At 42.5% G+C, this 16670-nt stretch overlaps 1 protein-coding gene across 1 annotated transcript; it reads left to right on the top strand.

Moving 5' to 3' along the window:
* Nucleotides 1-11436: 11436 nt before the first annotated feature.
* On the top strand, nucleotides 11437-16169 carry EIF3F (eukaryotic translation initiation factor 3 subunit F). Its single transcript, XM_035545692.2, is given in 9 exon segments — nucleotides 11437-11602; nucleotides 11604-11755; nucleotides 11843-11913; nucleotides 12003-12082; nucleotides 13174-13311; nucleotides 14360-14451; nucleotides 14645-14781; nucleotides 14914-15027; nucleotides 15782-16169. Coding segments are annotated over 9 exon segments (1002 nt in total). The 5' UTR covers nucleotides 11437-11462; the 3' UTR covers nucleotides 15860-16169.
* Nucleotides 16170-16670: the final 501 nt, after the last annotated feature.

Genomic DNA, 16670 nt, shown 5'->3' with positions numbered 1-16670 from the left:
TAATATTATCACTTACTTTAGCATCCCTGTAGCCTTTTAAAAATAGAAAATAAAAAATAAATATATATATAAAATAAAAGAAAAAAGCCCCAGAAACAAAACGCAGCAAATATTGCAAGACTCGCAACAAAGCCATGTGTTTGGCCTCACAGGTCTGGTGGCAATACTGTAGCATGGCACCTTAAACAAAAGGAATTCAGGTCTCAGAACAGCCATGGACAGAACTACACATGCTTCAGGGGTTTTCATGCCCAGAGGCTGCTACAAGCTACATTAAGGATTCCCTGCCTGCCCCCTAAAGGCACAAGTGCACTCAGGCAAACCACTGACTATTCCTTATTTCCATCTGTACTGCAAACCCTTTGGAGCCATATATCCTTTTGTGCCTGTGGAGCTCCAGGTGAGCAAATGATCATCCAGATCCCAGACTCAAGAAGCTACTGAACATTTAAGGTCCCACAACCCAAATTCTGTTTGCAAAACAAATTTCTTGCGAAGTCCCTGTAGGCTCATAAGCATAGTTCTGTTTCCATTAACATGTTTCTATTTAACATGTTTTCTGCAGTAAAAATATAATCATTTGATAACTTTGGGAATATTTGGAAGAGATTAAATATATATATATTAAAAAAATAAATAAATCCAGAAAGCGGTTGGGTATCCCTGAAGTTGATTGTTTATATGAAAAACTATGAAACAAATAAAGGGCCAAAATAGCCATGGCAATAATTCCCAGTCCTCAATTCAAATAAATTAAAAGCAGGCCAGGAAGCTGAATCTAAATGTGTTTTCAATTGATCTTTGTTCTTTACTGTGTTTAATGGTCAGCTGTTTAAGAAACCCTCTGGGGGCTGGTTTCAATCAGCAAACTACCACAGAGAGTGAGATGCTTTTCTTTTCAAGAGACTGAATTTAAACACTGCTGAAAGGTTGCAGACTGCCAGTCTCCGAAGTGCTTTAAAGAAGAAATGCTGCAGAGAAGCTTTTTTCACTCCCTTTATTTATCTAGAGTACTCATACATCTCCCAGGACAGAATATCTGAGCTTCTAACAAACTAAAAAAAATTATCTCCATAATTCTACTGCAAAGCAAGGTGGTGGTATGATCTGTATCTTCTTCTGATGCAGACAGACTCCAGGCTGTATTCGAATGACTGGTATTTTCATCCACGTCCCTAAGCGTAGAGTTTCCTACATGCTAGCTATCTCTGAAGGTGATGTCAGCCAATACAGGACTGTATTGGCTGACAGGGACTGAGTGCAGGGACTGAGGAAAAATCTGACTCAGTTCCACTGGGCATAATGTATGTCTAACCTCTACTTCTCTGAGAGCTTCTGTTTCCTTGTCCAGTGTTCTAGACTTTCATTTGCTGGAGAGATGCTGTGCTGCTTCCAAAACCAGTCTTTAGTTCTTCTTTTTCTAATCACATATTCAACTGTTAAAAATATAAACATAAAGGAAACCAACAACATAGAAACAAACAAAACCCTTCCTACGAAAGTAGATAATTTATAGAGATAATACTTTTTTTTTTTTTTTTTATGCTGTACAGACAACAGATATTTGAAGCCATAGTTGCAGGCATGCTCAGAATGAGAAAGAATGCATAAATGAACTGAAATATGGTGATCAGAGTGCAGAAGCAAGAACAGAGAAGCAAGCTATTAGCACAGCCTCCCACTCCTTCCCAAATATTCAGAATACAGCTGCCCCCCTGCAGGCTAGCACTATCACACTATCACAAGTTTACACCACCCCAGTTCTTTGTGTCATGCTGGAATCCACTTTTCACAGGTTAGGGCTGTGTTCAGAAGGTTTGTATTAAGCAGGTCAATTGGATGCTTGCATTAGACATCTAGGCTCTGCAGACTCTCAATACAACCAGCACTCAGGAAGACAACTGCCTTCAGAGGGCAACTAAGGTGCCCAAATCACCTGCTGGAGGCACTTATTTTACCACTGGCTACAGAGTGAACACCTGGAGTCCAGGCTCCAGACATGGGCAGTCATCTAAGACAACAGATAAACTCTGGAAATACTCCGTGGTATGTCCCTTGGCCTAAAGTAATCAGAAAAGTATCACCCAGTAACTTTTTGGCTACCTAAGTTTTAAAATGTCAAGGGAGATATAAGACGAATAAATACTAAAAAGTACTTTTCAAGGCTGCAAAACCTACATGCTCCTACCTTTCAGAGCCTTTGGGAGACATCTTATGAAGAAGTCAAAACAATGCCTTTTTCTGGGTAGGCCTCTCCTACCATTCAAATATTTTTTTTTTTCAGAAATGAAGAAGGGATTTATTTCTCAGATTTGCTAAAAAGGGACAACCAATTGTAAATGCAAAAGGCTGTGATTTTCACGGTCTTTAAGATAACATGTATTTACTAAGCCTGACCATTCTGTTAAGAGGCTCCACAGAATATCCCAAGGCATATACAGATGAAACGTATGATCCTGGCAACACATTTTAAAGTGGGGAAATATATTTAGATTTGGTATGGAAAAGTTCTACCAACAAAAGGATCTGGGAGAGAAGTTTTACAGTATTTTCTGAGAGAGACAGAATCCACACCAGACTTGAGAGAGCAGAGAATGAAAAGTAAAGATTTCTAGACAGAGCTCACTAAGGGATGACTGGGCATGGCAAGGGATGTCTCTCATAAATTCTGCCATTGGCAGAGGGCAGCCTTGCTGGCAGCTATGGAAACAAATGACTGGGCTGGTATTTCAGTGATGGATCAGCTCTTGTTATTTATTCCAATGCAAAAAAGATATGCAGAGGGATGTAATCCAGAGTATTAAATGGCAAATATTTGAGAGAATTAGAATAGAAAATCCCCAGGACATCTAAAATCCACCCTGTAAATGCTGAACTTTTCAGGTCAAATTACACTGGGTGTACAAAATCATCTGTGAGGTGGTATCTGCAAACAAAGTCTGACTTTTCAGAAGGGGCCTGGATATCTCACTGGAAAAGCCTAATTACTCGTGTTCATGTACTCCTCTACCTGCCATAGGAACTCAGGTTGAACAGAGAGGTAGAGGCTTGTGATTCTGCTGGAGTATCAGGCAGATTGGAATTAGCTCTTTGTGCGGATCAGTCCGGCCAGCCCTGTGCGGTTCACTCAGCCAGTGCTGAATCTTGCTTTCTGATGCAGAAAGACAGATTAGCAAACAGATTATAGAAGGAGAATTTATATGCCAGTGCTTGGGGCATTTCAGATCCAGACAGATTGGCTAGGCCAGCATTTAGCAAAAGCAGCCCTTGCAAATACTGTAGAACAGCCCCAGCTTTCCTGGTGGACAGGATTGATATAAAATGCAATCATATTTTGCTGCTGTATCTGAGGTCTCAGCAGCATGAACTCACCTCATCTAAAGAATTACTTATGTTTATTATTAGAAAACAGCACAGAGACAGCTACTTCCCTCCTCCCCTCAGGCTAGTTGAACGCTTCCTCCCTTTCCAAAGTTCAGTCTCTAGGTCAGGAAATGCACTCTCCAGCTTCCTCTTGAAGCTGTTTCCTCAAAGAGCAAGGGCTTTCCTGTCTTTCCTCAGAAGACTGTCTGTGGATGTCCTATATGCAAACTTAGCCAGTCGAATATCATCAGTCAATATGACAGAAGTGGAAAACTGAGATATAAATGTTAAATGACTTCCCCAAAGTCAGTGGCAGAGATAGGAGCAGAATAACACTATCTAATTGTTATCAAATGCTACATCGGAAGAGCTAAGATACTGCCTAAACCATGCTTTTGCCAGTGCTTCAGCTATATGGACGACTTGCTGTTACCCAAGATGCTAGTAACAGAAATGCAATGGGCTCTCTCGTCTCCCAAGCTCCTATATAGTAACTGTCCCCTGGATTTTACTGTCTCTGTTCCTTTTCAGCTCCCATTTCTGTATGCAAATGATTATCTTCTCACCTTCTCCCTCATTACCCCCATATTTATCATGATGCGTCTACTTTATGCTAGGAAAAAAAAAAAGGAACACATCTGTACCCAGACAACACTGTCAGACTCTAGTGGTGTAAAAAATCACATCAGAGTTCACAAACAACATCCTTGGAGTTCACAGAATAGCAAGATTTTTGCCATTCCATCTCCAGGCAGGCTTCCCTACCCCACCAAATGCAATTTGGATTTTCCAGTCTAGTTATTTCACTTCGTATGCAGGTTCCACCTCAAGACACCAAAGCAGAAGCTGTGCTGAGTGACACAGCTCACAGCACCAGTCCGAAGCGCCCAGCTCAGTGCCTCTGGGGTCACGTGTGATTTCTTCTGGGCTCCAGCGAACGGAAAGTGGTGACTTTGACCCAAGCTGTAAACGACACCACGGAAAGGACATGCTTGCTCATAAGAGAAGCAAAGCTGAGCTGTAAAATTATTTTGTAAAACCAAGGGACTGGAGGGAAGAGATTATATTTTCCCACAAATGGCATGCTGATGTATTAACTGTTACAAGTGTGAAAAATGTTTAATATTTGAAATCTGCCTGCACAAGGACTTTCATGCGTATCTGCAACTGGTGACATTGTTAGCGTTCATGAAAACACATAATCCACAAAGTGATTATATGAAGGTGCTTTATTAGGCGCCGGAAGTTAGGGGCATGCCTGCCCAAATCTAACTTCGTCCGATTTGTTCACTCAGTTCTCTTTTATCTCCTAAAATATTACATATGCATTAAGTTTCACAACACATCTGTGCATATTCATTTCCTAGCTCCGCCTAGCCCCGCTTCGTATGCTAATTATCTTATCAGTCCTTCTGCACTTGCGTATTACTCTCTGGTGGTCGTCCGGGTGGTCGTCGGGATGAAGTAAGATGTCTTCATCAGAGTTGAACTTTTTAACCTTTTTTTCTTGCGCATGCTCTCTGAGCCCTCGGTCTCAGTCCAAACCGCAAGGTTGGTTTGATCCAGTTCCCAGGGTCCAAGAGGCCCCAGTTATCTAGATGTCTTGCAAATTGAGCATTCTTTTAGTCCTCCTTACTCCTCATCATGAATTGGTGCATTCTCCCATGCTATCCTTGCACATATATTTTGTATCTTCCAAGCGCAGCCCCGGAACAGTACGTCGCAAATGTAACACATATTAAGCAATATTGTATTATTTCATCTTCTATTACCAACAACATTACATTTCACTCTATTTGGCTGTCAGTAGGTACCCAAGGACACAGCACTACTCTGTGCCTACTCACTACACTTTCAAGCCAAGCACAGTAGCACCAAGTTAGCATACGAAGGGGCACTGTGTTAAAGGCTGCCTGCCTCACGCAGGGCGATTACACCGCGAGGACGGTAGCACTGCCACACTTCTGCCCCGCGATAGACAGGAAAAAAAGAAAAGCCAGGAGTAACATCTAGGTTTTCTTTGCTTCTCACTGCATGGGGTAGGCAGGAGGAATGTAATGTCATATCATGACACGAGTTTGATCTTGCAAAGCAGTGTGTGTAACTGCCTTGTGAGGTCAGTGCAAGCACATTCCTTCTTAGTTTTAAGCCCGAGCAGTAGATAGCATGCCTCTGACCTGAAACCTGACTCTGAGCATGATTTCAGTCAAAGCAGAAACTAATCACAGTCATAGATCATCCAGATGCTGGAATGTCCTGAAGCAGCTGGAGAGTCTGTGTTTTCACCGACGGCCCCAAATACCTTTCATTACCATATATTTCAGTTAAATCGGGGATTGTACAGCACGTCTCAGGCTTGCACCACTATGTCATCCATACATACGGCTCCATGTGCCATGTGTTTCTGTGAAATGCCACAGAAGCGTTATTTCACCTCAGTTAATTCTACCTCATTGATCCTACCTTAATTTTATAAACTGAAGTAAGAAACTGGCATGCCACAGAAATGTCTACAATAAATATCAGTGGCAAAAGTGTCCTTCACAGACTTCTACTCAGGCAACTCGCTTCAAACCAGGCCGAGTTAAGTCACTAATTAATCAGAGTTAAGTGATTACAAAGGCAGTGGTTTGGGTGTCTGCGGATGACAAAACAGCACCTGATAGCAATGATGGGCACAGCCAGCTGCCAGCAGGGTGCAGGGGTGCATCATGGAGCCTCACCTTCCCCAAATCCGAGCTCCTCTTCCCTGCCCCCTGCACACGTACAAAGATGGGCAATCCTTGTTGCATCTCCACACTTCCCTCCTGGCACTTCTGCATTCTCAAAAGCAAAGCCTGTGCAGCAGCGTGCATGGCAAGGCCTGTTCCTGGTGCCTTTCCTTCAGTGGATCTGAAGCACTCATGGTGGTCTGTACAGTGCCTAAAATAAGAAAAGTGCCTCACATGTAACTGCTCCGAAAAGCTGGAGTCTGCTCTAGCAACATCTTTCTTTCTGCAAACGTTTGCAACGTGTCCGTGCAAGCTGGGATGTCACTACTGAATAGTTCCGATTTTCCCCAACACACTGGTAGGGCATTTCACTTACAGGGCAATGGCTGCGCAGGGATCGTGCCTTGTTGGCTTCTCCAGTACTGTCTGAGCAGCCTTAGAGCCTGCCGCAGGTGTTTGGACACCCTGCAGCCAGAACAGAGCGCCGGTAAGAGGGGATACAGGACTGCCCTTTTAGGCACCTTGATTTAATGCTCAGCGAATTATACGATCTTGGCCAGGACATGAAAACAGCAAGGACCCTCCATTTAAGGGTATTTCAGAGCATTTGCAATAGCAGCTAACACAGCTAAGGATAAGTGTAGTGATAAACACACATTAGAGATACAGTACAAAATACAGCACAGTTATTCAAGATATGATATATTTGATGACAAAGTTTGAGAACTGTTCTCTAAATTATTCAAGGAATACATTTGATTGTGCAAAATTACTCTTTAATCTTTTCCCTATTCTGTATTTAAGTCCTAGGTATACTGTAACTCCAGAAAAAAAACAAGGATGCAGAACCCCCCAAACCTGCAAACTCAGCTCATGTTCTCTGGACAAGGGAGTAATATCCTACATCCCATTTCAGTGCCTTGAAACAGCTCAGAATTTTTTATTTTTTGCATTTAACAATTTCTCCTCCATTCAGCAAGGCAGTCTATGGTATGTTTTTCTGATACAAAAGAGATGTAAATATAACAAAGAAATAAATTAATTTTTCAAAATTTATCTTTGGCAGTTATTCTGAAATGTCCTCCTCTGTGTAGAAAATGAGAAGTTTATAATCATTTACTGGGATTTAGTATCAACTTTTCTTGCTCACTTATCAGAAGGTACTCCATTTTCTTGGAATTTTCTATTACCTCACACTTTAGGTAAATAAAGATTTCTCTTGTCCATATATCCATCTGTCTCTCCTTTATAAACATTAAATTTTGTCATTTCTTATTTAATTGCAACCTTTTTTATTAATTCTCCAGTTTTTCACTAACAAAAACATTTTCATTCTAATTTTCTCCACTTTTTTACATTTTTATTCAGTTAATTCTTTTATTTTTCTCAGTATATTTCTGGTCTTCCCCCCACTTCCTTCTCCTTTCATTTCTGGGTTGTTCCTCCAGACACAGAGCATTTACCCTGCGTGTCAGAATTTAATGTGCTACAATGTGCCACTTCTTTTCTCCTGGGTAACAGGCTATCCTTCCTGGTGTAAAAATAAATAAATAAACAAAAAACAAGAACACAAAACAAACAAACAAAACTCCAAAACCCACTCTATTTTCAGGAAAAGCCTGCTCCAAGTTATTTCTGATATATTCTCACTGATATCTGAGGGGGTTACTGTGCAGCCTCTTCATGTTGGAAATTAGGAGAAATTTCTTCTTATAAAGAATGGTTTGGCATTGGAACAGGTTGCCCAGGGAGGTGGTGGAGTCACTGTCCCTGGGGGTGTTTAAGGAAAGGTTGGACATGGCACTTAGGGACATGGTGTAGTGGGTGACATTGGTGGTAGGGGGATGGTTGAACCAGATGATCTTGGAGTTCTTTTCCAACCTTCATGTTATTTTTTTTTTGTTAGCTCCTGCATTGGTCATCAGAAGCAAAGGATCTAGTACATACAAGAATAATGAACAGCTACATAAATGGTTTGGAGACACATTTCTACAATTTAAAAATGTCAACATTTGCCTGAGCCAATTATGTCATGCCACTGGGGGTTTGCTAATGCTTGGGTTTCTGTTTTTTTTTTGTTTGTTTGTTTGCTTTGTTTTTTAATTTCCACCTACATCCTTTGTTCAATATGTGTCTTTATTTTTCCACCTTCAACGGCTTTAAAACTCTAACTACAAAAGTATCTGTTATATCCTACATATGCCAGCTTGTGTACATTTCTCTCAGTTACTCTTCACTGCCAGTTATTCTGTGAAGTTACTTCTATTTTAGCTTGGATTTCTGTATTTCTGCATAGTGACTAACAAGCACACAGCAGTCTCCAGTGTGCTATTTTTGAACACCTGGTGATAGCGTTCATTATCACTCTAACTTTACACAACGAACATTCTTATACCAGTGTGGTATGCAACTAACAGTACACCTCACTATTTTTTGGTAGTATTTGGGTTTTCACTCTAGCATTACCTCAGTAGTCCCCTGTTCTCTTCTCTGATAATTAAGGCAGCCCTATAAAACATTATGCAAATGTGGGGAAGGGCTTGAATTCCTCTTGCTAACACAAAAATGAATCAGCTGACCCATTACACTGGGAATTAGGCTGCTGCCAACAGCCACCTTTCATCTACTAGCAATCCCAAATGCACACAAAGCAGGTGAGTAAGACGCTCCATTAAGACTAAACAAGAAAACTACTACCTTGTTTTAATTAAACAAACAAACAAACAAACACAGGGGCCGCTGCTCATCACTACTTCCTATACAGAAGGAAGCCTGGACAGATGGTAGAACATTTGGGTCCTGAAAAACACAGATAACTGAGAGACAACAAAAGAGGGTCCACTTGACTGTGAGTGAAGGTGAAGGGAGAGCTCTGTGAGCACAGCAAAGGATGGAGACACAGACTTGAAATCCCAAGCAGGAAAACTGACCTCCCTCCTTTGACCCCAAAGTGATTCAGAAAATGAGATTTGATATTATTTTTTTTCCAGAATAAGAATGATTACATGAAATGTATGTCAAGCTCAGCGACAGACTTTTCTCTTGGTAGAAATAACAGAAAGGCTCTCCTAACAGACACTCCTTCTTAGACACAACAGAAAAATATTCTTTTAATAATGGAATAAAAGCATCATATCTAATCCTACGAAGCTAACCAGATAAAACTATGCCCTGAAATGAGAAATCAAATAAATTATAAATATTTTATTTTACCTGTAACACAATAGAAGATTTTTTTTTCTTTGGTGCAAGAGATGCTGCTGCTTCCAGTAATACAAGCAAGATAGCCACTGATATAGAAATTACATATCATCTGTGAAAATGCAGCTGACGTGACAGCATATGCAATAATCATATCTCAGTCACACATAAGGACTGTGAAGAGAAATCATTCAAAAGGTAGATAGAAGGTTAATTATATTAATTGTCAAAATCAGATGCAGGGAAACCAAGCAAGGAAAAATGGAAAATCAGAAGGCCCTGTGTTATCACACTGATCCGCTTTCATGTGACAATGTGTCTTCTGTTCTCCTCCAGACAGACAGATTTCATAGTAATGGGGTGGTATACAAACATCTTAATTGCCTCACAGAGATGGACACTTGTTTTTCAACAACCGGCACCACAAATATGCATCACTGCCCTCAAACTGTAAACTGATCATTTGCAGAACAATATTAATTATGAAGGTCTCTATTTTTCACCAGTCACTCAGCAAAGAAAAATGGTTTTGTAGCTTGGACACCTTTGCCCCAAGCACTCTCACATGATTGATTTTCTTATCCTTAGAGAGAAAGATTTATACAAACTTTGTACAAAGCAGGCTCTGCATGACCACAGACCTTTGACTTTTGAGATAAAGGCTACCCATCCTTGCTCACTACACACTCTCTGGCACGCTATCCAGCAGGTTGATGCCAACATATTAAAAGAAGAGTGTCACAGTTGCCAGTTTCAAAGCACAGCTGCAGGTATGTATTAAGTTGCCCAATTTTAAAGGTGGCAATGTTAAGATATAATGTGCGGATGTTAAAGAGCTTGCTTACTTCACATGAACTCTCCGCTGACTATGCAAAATTAAGCACTGAGGCTTAGTTTCATGCAAACAAAATGAGATCAAACAGCTGCTTTCTAACAAGCACGCCTCACACATTAAACTTCTCAATGACGCACCAAAGCTCCTGGAGCAGAAACGTTTTAAAGCCTTATGCAATTTGACCTGGACATACCTATAGAAAATGAAGGGTGCACAGCAAAAGCCTAACAGGAGATCCAGTTTTTACAGGTGCACACACTAGGGAATGCACTTTTAGGAAAAGATAAAAACTGTTCGTGTTCCCAAGCATTTAGTCTCCTTTGTGGCTTTGACAGGTGTTCCACAAATTGCTAGCACATGGGTAGAAAGTATTTTCTTTTTATTCAGCTGCTCTCGATATGCTTCAGTGATCAGGTTGAAGCTGCTTATCATTTGATGGCATTCGTCCCTCAGCTAATGAAGTAAGCTGAAATTGAGAAGACCCAGTCGTGCTCAAGTTGTTTGTGATGCGGATAGGACTTGAAAAGGTAACCCAGCCACAGGGAGCAGCACCTCAGGAGCCCAGGGCTGAAGAGTAGAGGTGCGGTAACCACCACTGCATCCTTCTGTCCGCAGCACCTGGAAAACAGCTCCCTGGAAACATTCTCGGTTATTCAAACCCCCACCTGATGGACCAGTACCAGAGAACTGATGCAGTTTTTGGCTGGCACAGCTTCACCTAACTGAGCATTTTATTTAGGGGCGAGACCACTGGCTCCTTCTGTGCTCCCTTACGTGTGCAGGAGCACCAACACCCTCGAGTAAAAGAACTGCTAGAGGCGAAAAGCAAACGTTGCAGGCACCTGCTGTTTTCAAAGTTTGCCAAAGTGACGTTGGAAGCTGTGGGGGGAAGGCTTTGAACTAGGCCGAGGAGACGCACACGCGCCAAGCGCAGCTTTAGGGTAAGGATAGCGAAGGCGAAGTGGCGGTGTGAAGGCGGCTCCCCCTACCCTGCAGCGGCCACTGCACACTCGCGCAGCGCCGTCCGGGCTGCTTAGCCTGACGGACAGGAGTTAAGAGCGCCGCCGCCCAATGAGAGAGCTGAGGGACACGGAGGAGGTGCGCGCGAAGGCCCAATCAAGGAAGCTTCTGGCGCCGACAGGGCGGGACCAAGGTTAAGCTCCAGCCGCAGCACCGTGCTCTTCCCCAGTCGCAGCACCATCCCTCACCCCTCCCTGCGGATTGGCTGACGGCTGCCAGGCGGTCCTTAGCGCACCCCTTTCCCCAATAGAACCACTGCGCTTCGTGACAGGCATCCCGCTCAGCCAATCATTATCGCTGCTGCCCCTCCTGCCCTGTCTCTCTTTCGCAAAATGGCGGCTCCGGCTCCCCTTGTGGCTGCGGCGCCTTCCGCCGCACCCCCGGCTCCTACCCCGCCGGCAGCACCACCTACAGCGGCAGCGGCCGCACCCCCTCCGCCCCCCGCCGCCGCCACCGCCCCGCCTGCACCGGCACCGCAAGCCCGCCCCGCCGCTCTCCGCGGCGCTCTCGGGCCCCTTCCCCGGCGGCCGCGTGGTGCGGCTGCACCCGGTGGTGCTCGCCTCCATCGTGGACAGCTTTGAGCGGCGCAACGAGGGCGCGGCGCGGGTCATTGGCACGCTGCTGGGTGAGGGCCGGGGGAGGGAGCGGGGGAGGGCGGCTGGGCGGCCGCGGATCCCCTCAGCCCCCGTTAAGCGCGCTGCTCTCCCCGCAGGGACCGTGGACAAGCACTCAGTGGAGGTCACTAACTGCTTCTCCGTGCCGCACAACGAGTCCGAGGATGAGGTACGGCGGGGCGGCGGCGCCGGGCGGTGCTGCCCCTGTGCCCTGCGCATTCCCGCAGCCGGCTGACTCGGTTGTGTCCTGCTTCGCAGGTGGCGGTTGATATGGAGTTCGCCAAAAACATGTACGAGCTGCACAAGAAGGTCTCGCCCAGCGAGATCATCCTGGGCTGGTAAGTTCTGTGAGAGTTGTGTGGGTCCCCAATACTACACAAATTACATCGTTCCTCTCGTCATAGGCTGAGAAGCAGAAGCACCTACGCTCGTGACAGTAAGGTCTTGCAGCTCTCATTAGACAGCCAGCTGTAAAAGTGCTGTAACTTAGAATAGGAGGACACGCAACTGGGGTCTTGGAGGGTTTGGTTTTGCTTAGGTCTAGAGGTCTAGAAAAAGCATCACAAAAGTGAGCGAGAGAATGCTTGTGTGGATCTGCTAGAGCCTAGCCACTTGTAATGCAACCTGTACCATGGGAGATGACTGGTTAGAATGAAGGGAGGGAGAACATAAAAGACTAGCTTCAAGTTTAGCTTCAAAGGCCTCATGAGGAGTGAGTGATGTTACCTTGAGCACGCGGATGCTCTCAGAGAAAAGGTGGAAGTACTTGGTGATGCCAAGCAAGATCAGTAGAGTGTAATAGGAAGAACCTGTGTGTGTCTGTGGATAGCTTCGTTAGTCTTTTCATGTCTTCTCTGATGCTACAAAATAGTTTAACCCTGTTCCTGTGGAGCAAAACCGTGCAAGCACAGAATTCCTACCTTCCTCAGCAACAATCCTCAGTGGCATGGCAAAGTGCACTTCTAATGACAGGAGTTTTCTTGTGTATGTGGGAAGCTAATTGCAGAGCAGCTGAAGGAGCTAGATTAACAAGTCTTGCCTCCTGAACAGAGATGTGTGATTTGTTTAAGATCTACTTGGGTGGTCCAAATTTGCTTGGCATGCCTCTGTTTGCAAGGAAATAAAGATTTGGTCCAGAGCATAGTGACCAATAACTGACTCTTAGTGTCTGATGGCAACTGGACTCTTTGTGGATGGTACTACAACGGCCCTTTGCATATTTTGGGCATGTGTGTGCTCAGCCTGAATCCTACAATTCTAGGACAGCTGGCCATAAAGTTACAAATTCCTTAGTTAAAACATTTGTATTTACTATACTCTGCAGCTCAGTGTTTGGAAATTAGGCTTTTAGGATACAAAGCTGTTAAATACCAAATGCTGGGCACCTAAATGTTAGAAGAATGGTTCTTCAATATTTGCTTTTTTGAAGGTATGCAACAGGTCACGACATCACAGAACATTCTGTCCTGATCCATGAGTATTACAGCCGGGAAGCGCACAATCCAATCCACCTGACTGTGGACACAAGTCTTCAGAATTCACGCATGAGCATTAAAGCCTATGTCAGGTACTCTGGGAAGGGGCTGTCTGAATTACCAAGAAAGACCATATGAGGATAACGGGAAATGTAGTGGGCTGCAGTGGCCTATTTTGGACAATATTGTGCAGTAGCTGAACCATAACTGAGCCAGAGATCATAGCTTTCTTCCCATTGAAATGTCTTGACCACTGTATATATGTTGAAAGACTTAAACTTTCATAAGGCGATTCCTCGTTGTGGGTGGAGAACTGTGTATTAACAGTGTTCTGAACATATTCATGGCGCTTCACAGAATTCATATAGCTAGCATTAATATTAATGTAATTAACTTCCATAATACTCTCTGAATGCGAGCCTTTACTCACTGAGCCTTACTGCTCAGCAAAGTTCTAGTGCACTCAGAACATGATTGAAAGAGCATCTTATTGATGAGTCTTTATTCCCCTCATCCCCTTCCATTGTCAATTATCAACTGATAATAGAGATTAGATTCTAAGAAATTAAACTATTCCACCTCACTGTTCTTCTCCATACTTGCTGAAGAACTCTCCTCCTTCCAAAATAAAACCCCAGCCTTCCTTGTAGCAGAAATCATTCTGCTTCCTGCCTGTGCATCTTCAAAAAGGAAGCTGTTCCATGACGTCTTCCATACTGAAAGCATAAATGAACTTCAGATATTCTCAATAATAATAGATGGTTTTGTTCTTGAATTTTTGTCCTATTTTTGTTTGTCTCTTAAATTTCTCAAAGAGCATGGAGTATTCCAGGATAGGAAAAATAAGCGCTCTACAAGCCAGAAGAAACTGTGGCTAAGACAGTACTTAACACTTCACGTTGTCATATCGACAAATGCTAGACCAGCTAGGAATATTCTTAGATGAAAATGAGCAGTTAATAATATGCCTGTATTGATTTTCTGTCCTCACTCATTCTGGGTCTTCATATTGCTGATTTTAGTGAGAATGAGTAACTGACACTTGCTCAGACATCAGTGCTAATAGAGATCACTGAGATGGAAATGTATTATTTCCTTTCTTTCATGTGTCAATACTGAAAACTTTTTCTTTTCCCCTAGTGCCCCGATGGGAGTCCCTGGTAAAACTATGGGCGTGATGTTCACACCTCTAACAGTGAAGTATGTTTATTATGATACAGAGCGGATAGGAGGTGAATGTTTTCTTCATATTTTGGTTCTAACCATTGTCGTGACACTTATCAATTTTTTTTTTTAATTCTGATAAAACTGCCATTCTACAGGGAATTAAACTGTCTTGCTGAGACATCTGAAATTTTGCAACAGGTTAAGGATTTAAGTTGTCCTCTATGGCGTTCAGTTTTCTGATCATTCTTTTGCTTTCAGTGGATCTTATCATGAAGACTTGTTTTAGCCCTAATCGAGTGATTGGCTTGTCCAGTGACTTACAACAGGTGGGGTCAGCCTCGGCCAGGATTCAGGATACCCTGACTATGGTGCTGCAGTATGCAGAGGATGTATTGGTAAGGCTAACTATTAATGAGACAGCAGATAAGTTTGATATAAGATTACACGTTCTTTCCTTTTTGATGTTTTCTTTCTGGATCATAAACTCACAGAGTTTTACTCATGCTAAGTATGTTTCTTATGCATAGTCCGGCAAAGTGGCTGCTGACAACACCGTTGGGCGTTTCCTGATGGATCTTATTAACCAGGTGCCAAAGATTTCACCAGAAGACTTTGAGACAATGTTGAACAGCAACATTAATGTAAGTTCGTTGTCTTATTTTTTCAGTGTATTGCCAGTAATTTTGAAAATCTGTCCTACAGACACAAATTTGTCTATGATCAAAACTACTCTTTCATACCAACATGTTCATAGAAAATACAGCCCTTTCTCGTCTCTAATTTGATGTTTTAAAAGCTGAAGGTGGATAAAGGAGCTCATCATAATTTAAAGACAACTGAAAATGAGAGAATTAATTTAAAAGCACTTATGAATTATGCAAGTAATCTGAAAGGCAGCTCTGATTGTTTTTTTAGAGTGGCTGGAAAATATGAATTACCAAGCTTAATGCATTATAAATTTCAAGGATAATTGTTGATTTGCCACCTTTCTTTGCCTGAGCTGAAGTTCTTGTCTCATTACATGACACTTAAAGCATGAGCAAGGTTTTAGTGCACTACCTCATTTCTGTCACAGATTTTTAGAAGGCTAAGTTTCTGAATCTGTTGTTCACCCATAGTCTGCAAGACCAGAAATAATTTTTAATTTTGCTTATACCCTTTGACTCGCCTGGTTAACTCAGAGTTAAACTTTCACAAGTAGTGTCTCATGTTCCAGGAATACCAAAACCTCCTTTCTGTGAGGGAAGCATTCCTCAGGGCAGGACATTCAAGATAGCTATAGTTCCAGTAGCTGATTTTACACTGCTTTACAGCTGTTAAAAATTCACATCTCCATAATAGGCTATAAGCAATGATCAGAAATATTAACAAAGATTTTCTTTCCCTTCCTCTCAGGACCTGCTGATGGTAACCTACTTGGCAAACCTCACACAGTCACAGATTGCTCTTAATGAAAAACTTCTGAGTTTATAAAGAAACTTCTGCCATTCGACCCTTCTTCAAAAAGCATCAAGAATGAGCAGATTACCACTTCTGTGGTGGTACAAATTGCTTTGGACCATAACTTACCTAGATGACTTGGTTTACATCTTAATTTCTACTTCCCTGAAAAATCCCTAACACAGTGCAGGTAATGAATGGGAACTCATGCAGATTGGATGAACCCACTATCTTAAAATGGAGTAAGTGAATCTCTTGTCTTCTGGGTTTATTTACTTGTATTACAAAATACAGCTTTATTGTAAGAATTTGAAATAAAAGTTCAATTTTATTGGCAAGAATACCTTCTGTCCAGAAAAAAAGCTCTCTTTTTTTGTATAATGAATCCCCTTTCGGAGGAAGGAGGGGATAACATGGTATCAGAAATGCAAACTAGAGTGGATGCAAGTCATCTCAAATTCTGCAGCTTTCTTGTGTTTTCCCCCTAACTAATAAAGCACACAGGGAGGTGTCTTGCACTGCACATAATATACTTTTCCAGAGGGACTACAGAATGGTCACTGGCTTATAAATAGTGCTGTGTATATGGTCTTCATTGGTGGGGTATGAGACACCAAATTCAGTTTACATTGTTCTATTATTTCTATGCATATTTGATCCTTCGGAAAAGGAAATAAAGTATAATGGAATTACACCCTCATAAAGTAGGGGTTCAGAGAAATAAACTAGCAACTAAGTGCTAGAAAACCCTACAAACCATTGCTACTGGAGTTTCCTTGTTTGCAAAGAAAAGCCCAACAATATACTTCAGTGAATTTCTGAGATTAAAAATTGGATGTCATCA

This window comes from Cygnus atratus, chromosome 7 (assembly GCF_013377495.2).
Source record: "Cygnus atratus isolate AKBS03 ecotype Queensland, Australia chromosome 7, CAtr_DNAZoo_HiC_assembly, whole genome shotgun sequence".
Lineage (NCBI taxonomy): Eukaryota > Metazoa > Chordata > Aves > Anseriformes > Anatidae > Cygnus > Cygnus atratus.
This window is presented reverse-complemented; position numbering and strand designations above follow the sequence as displayed.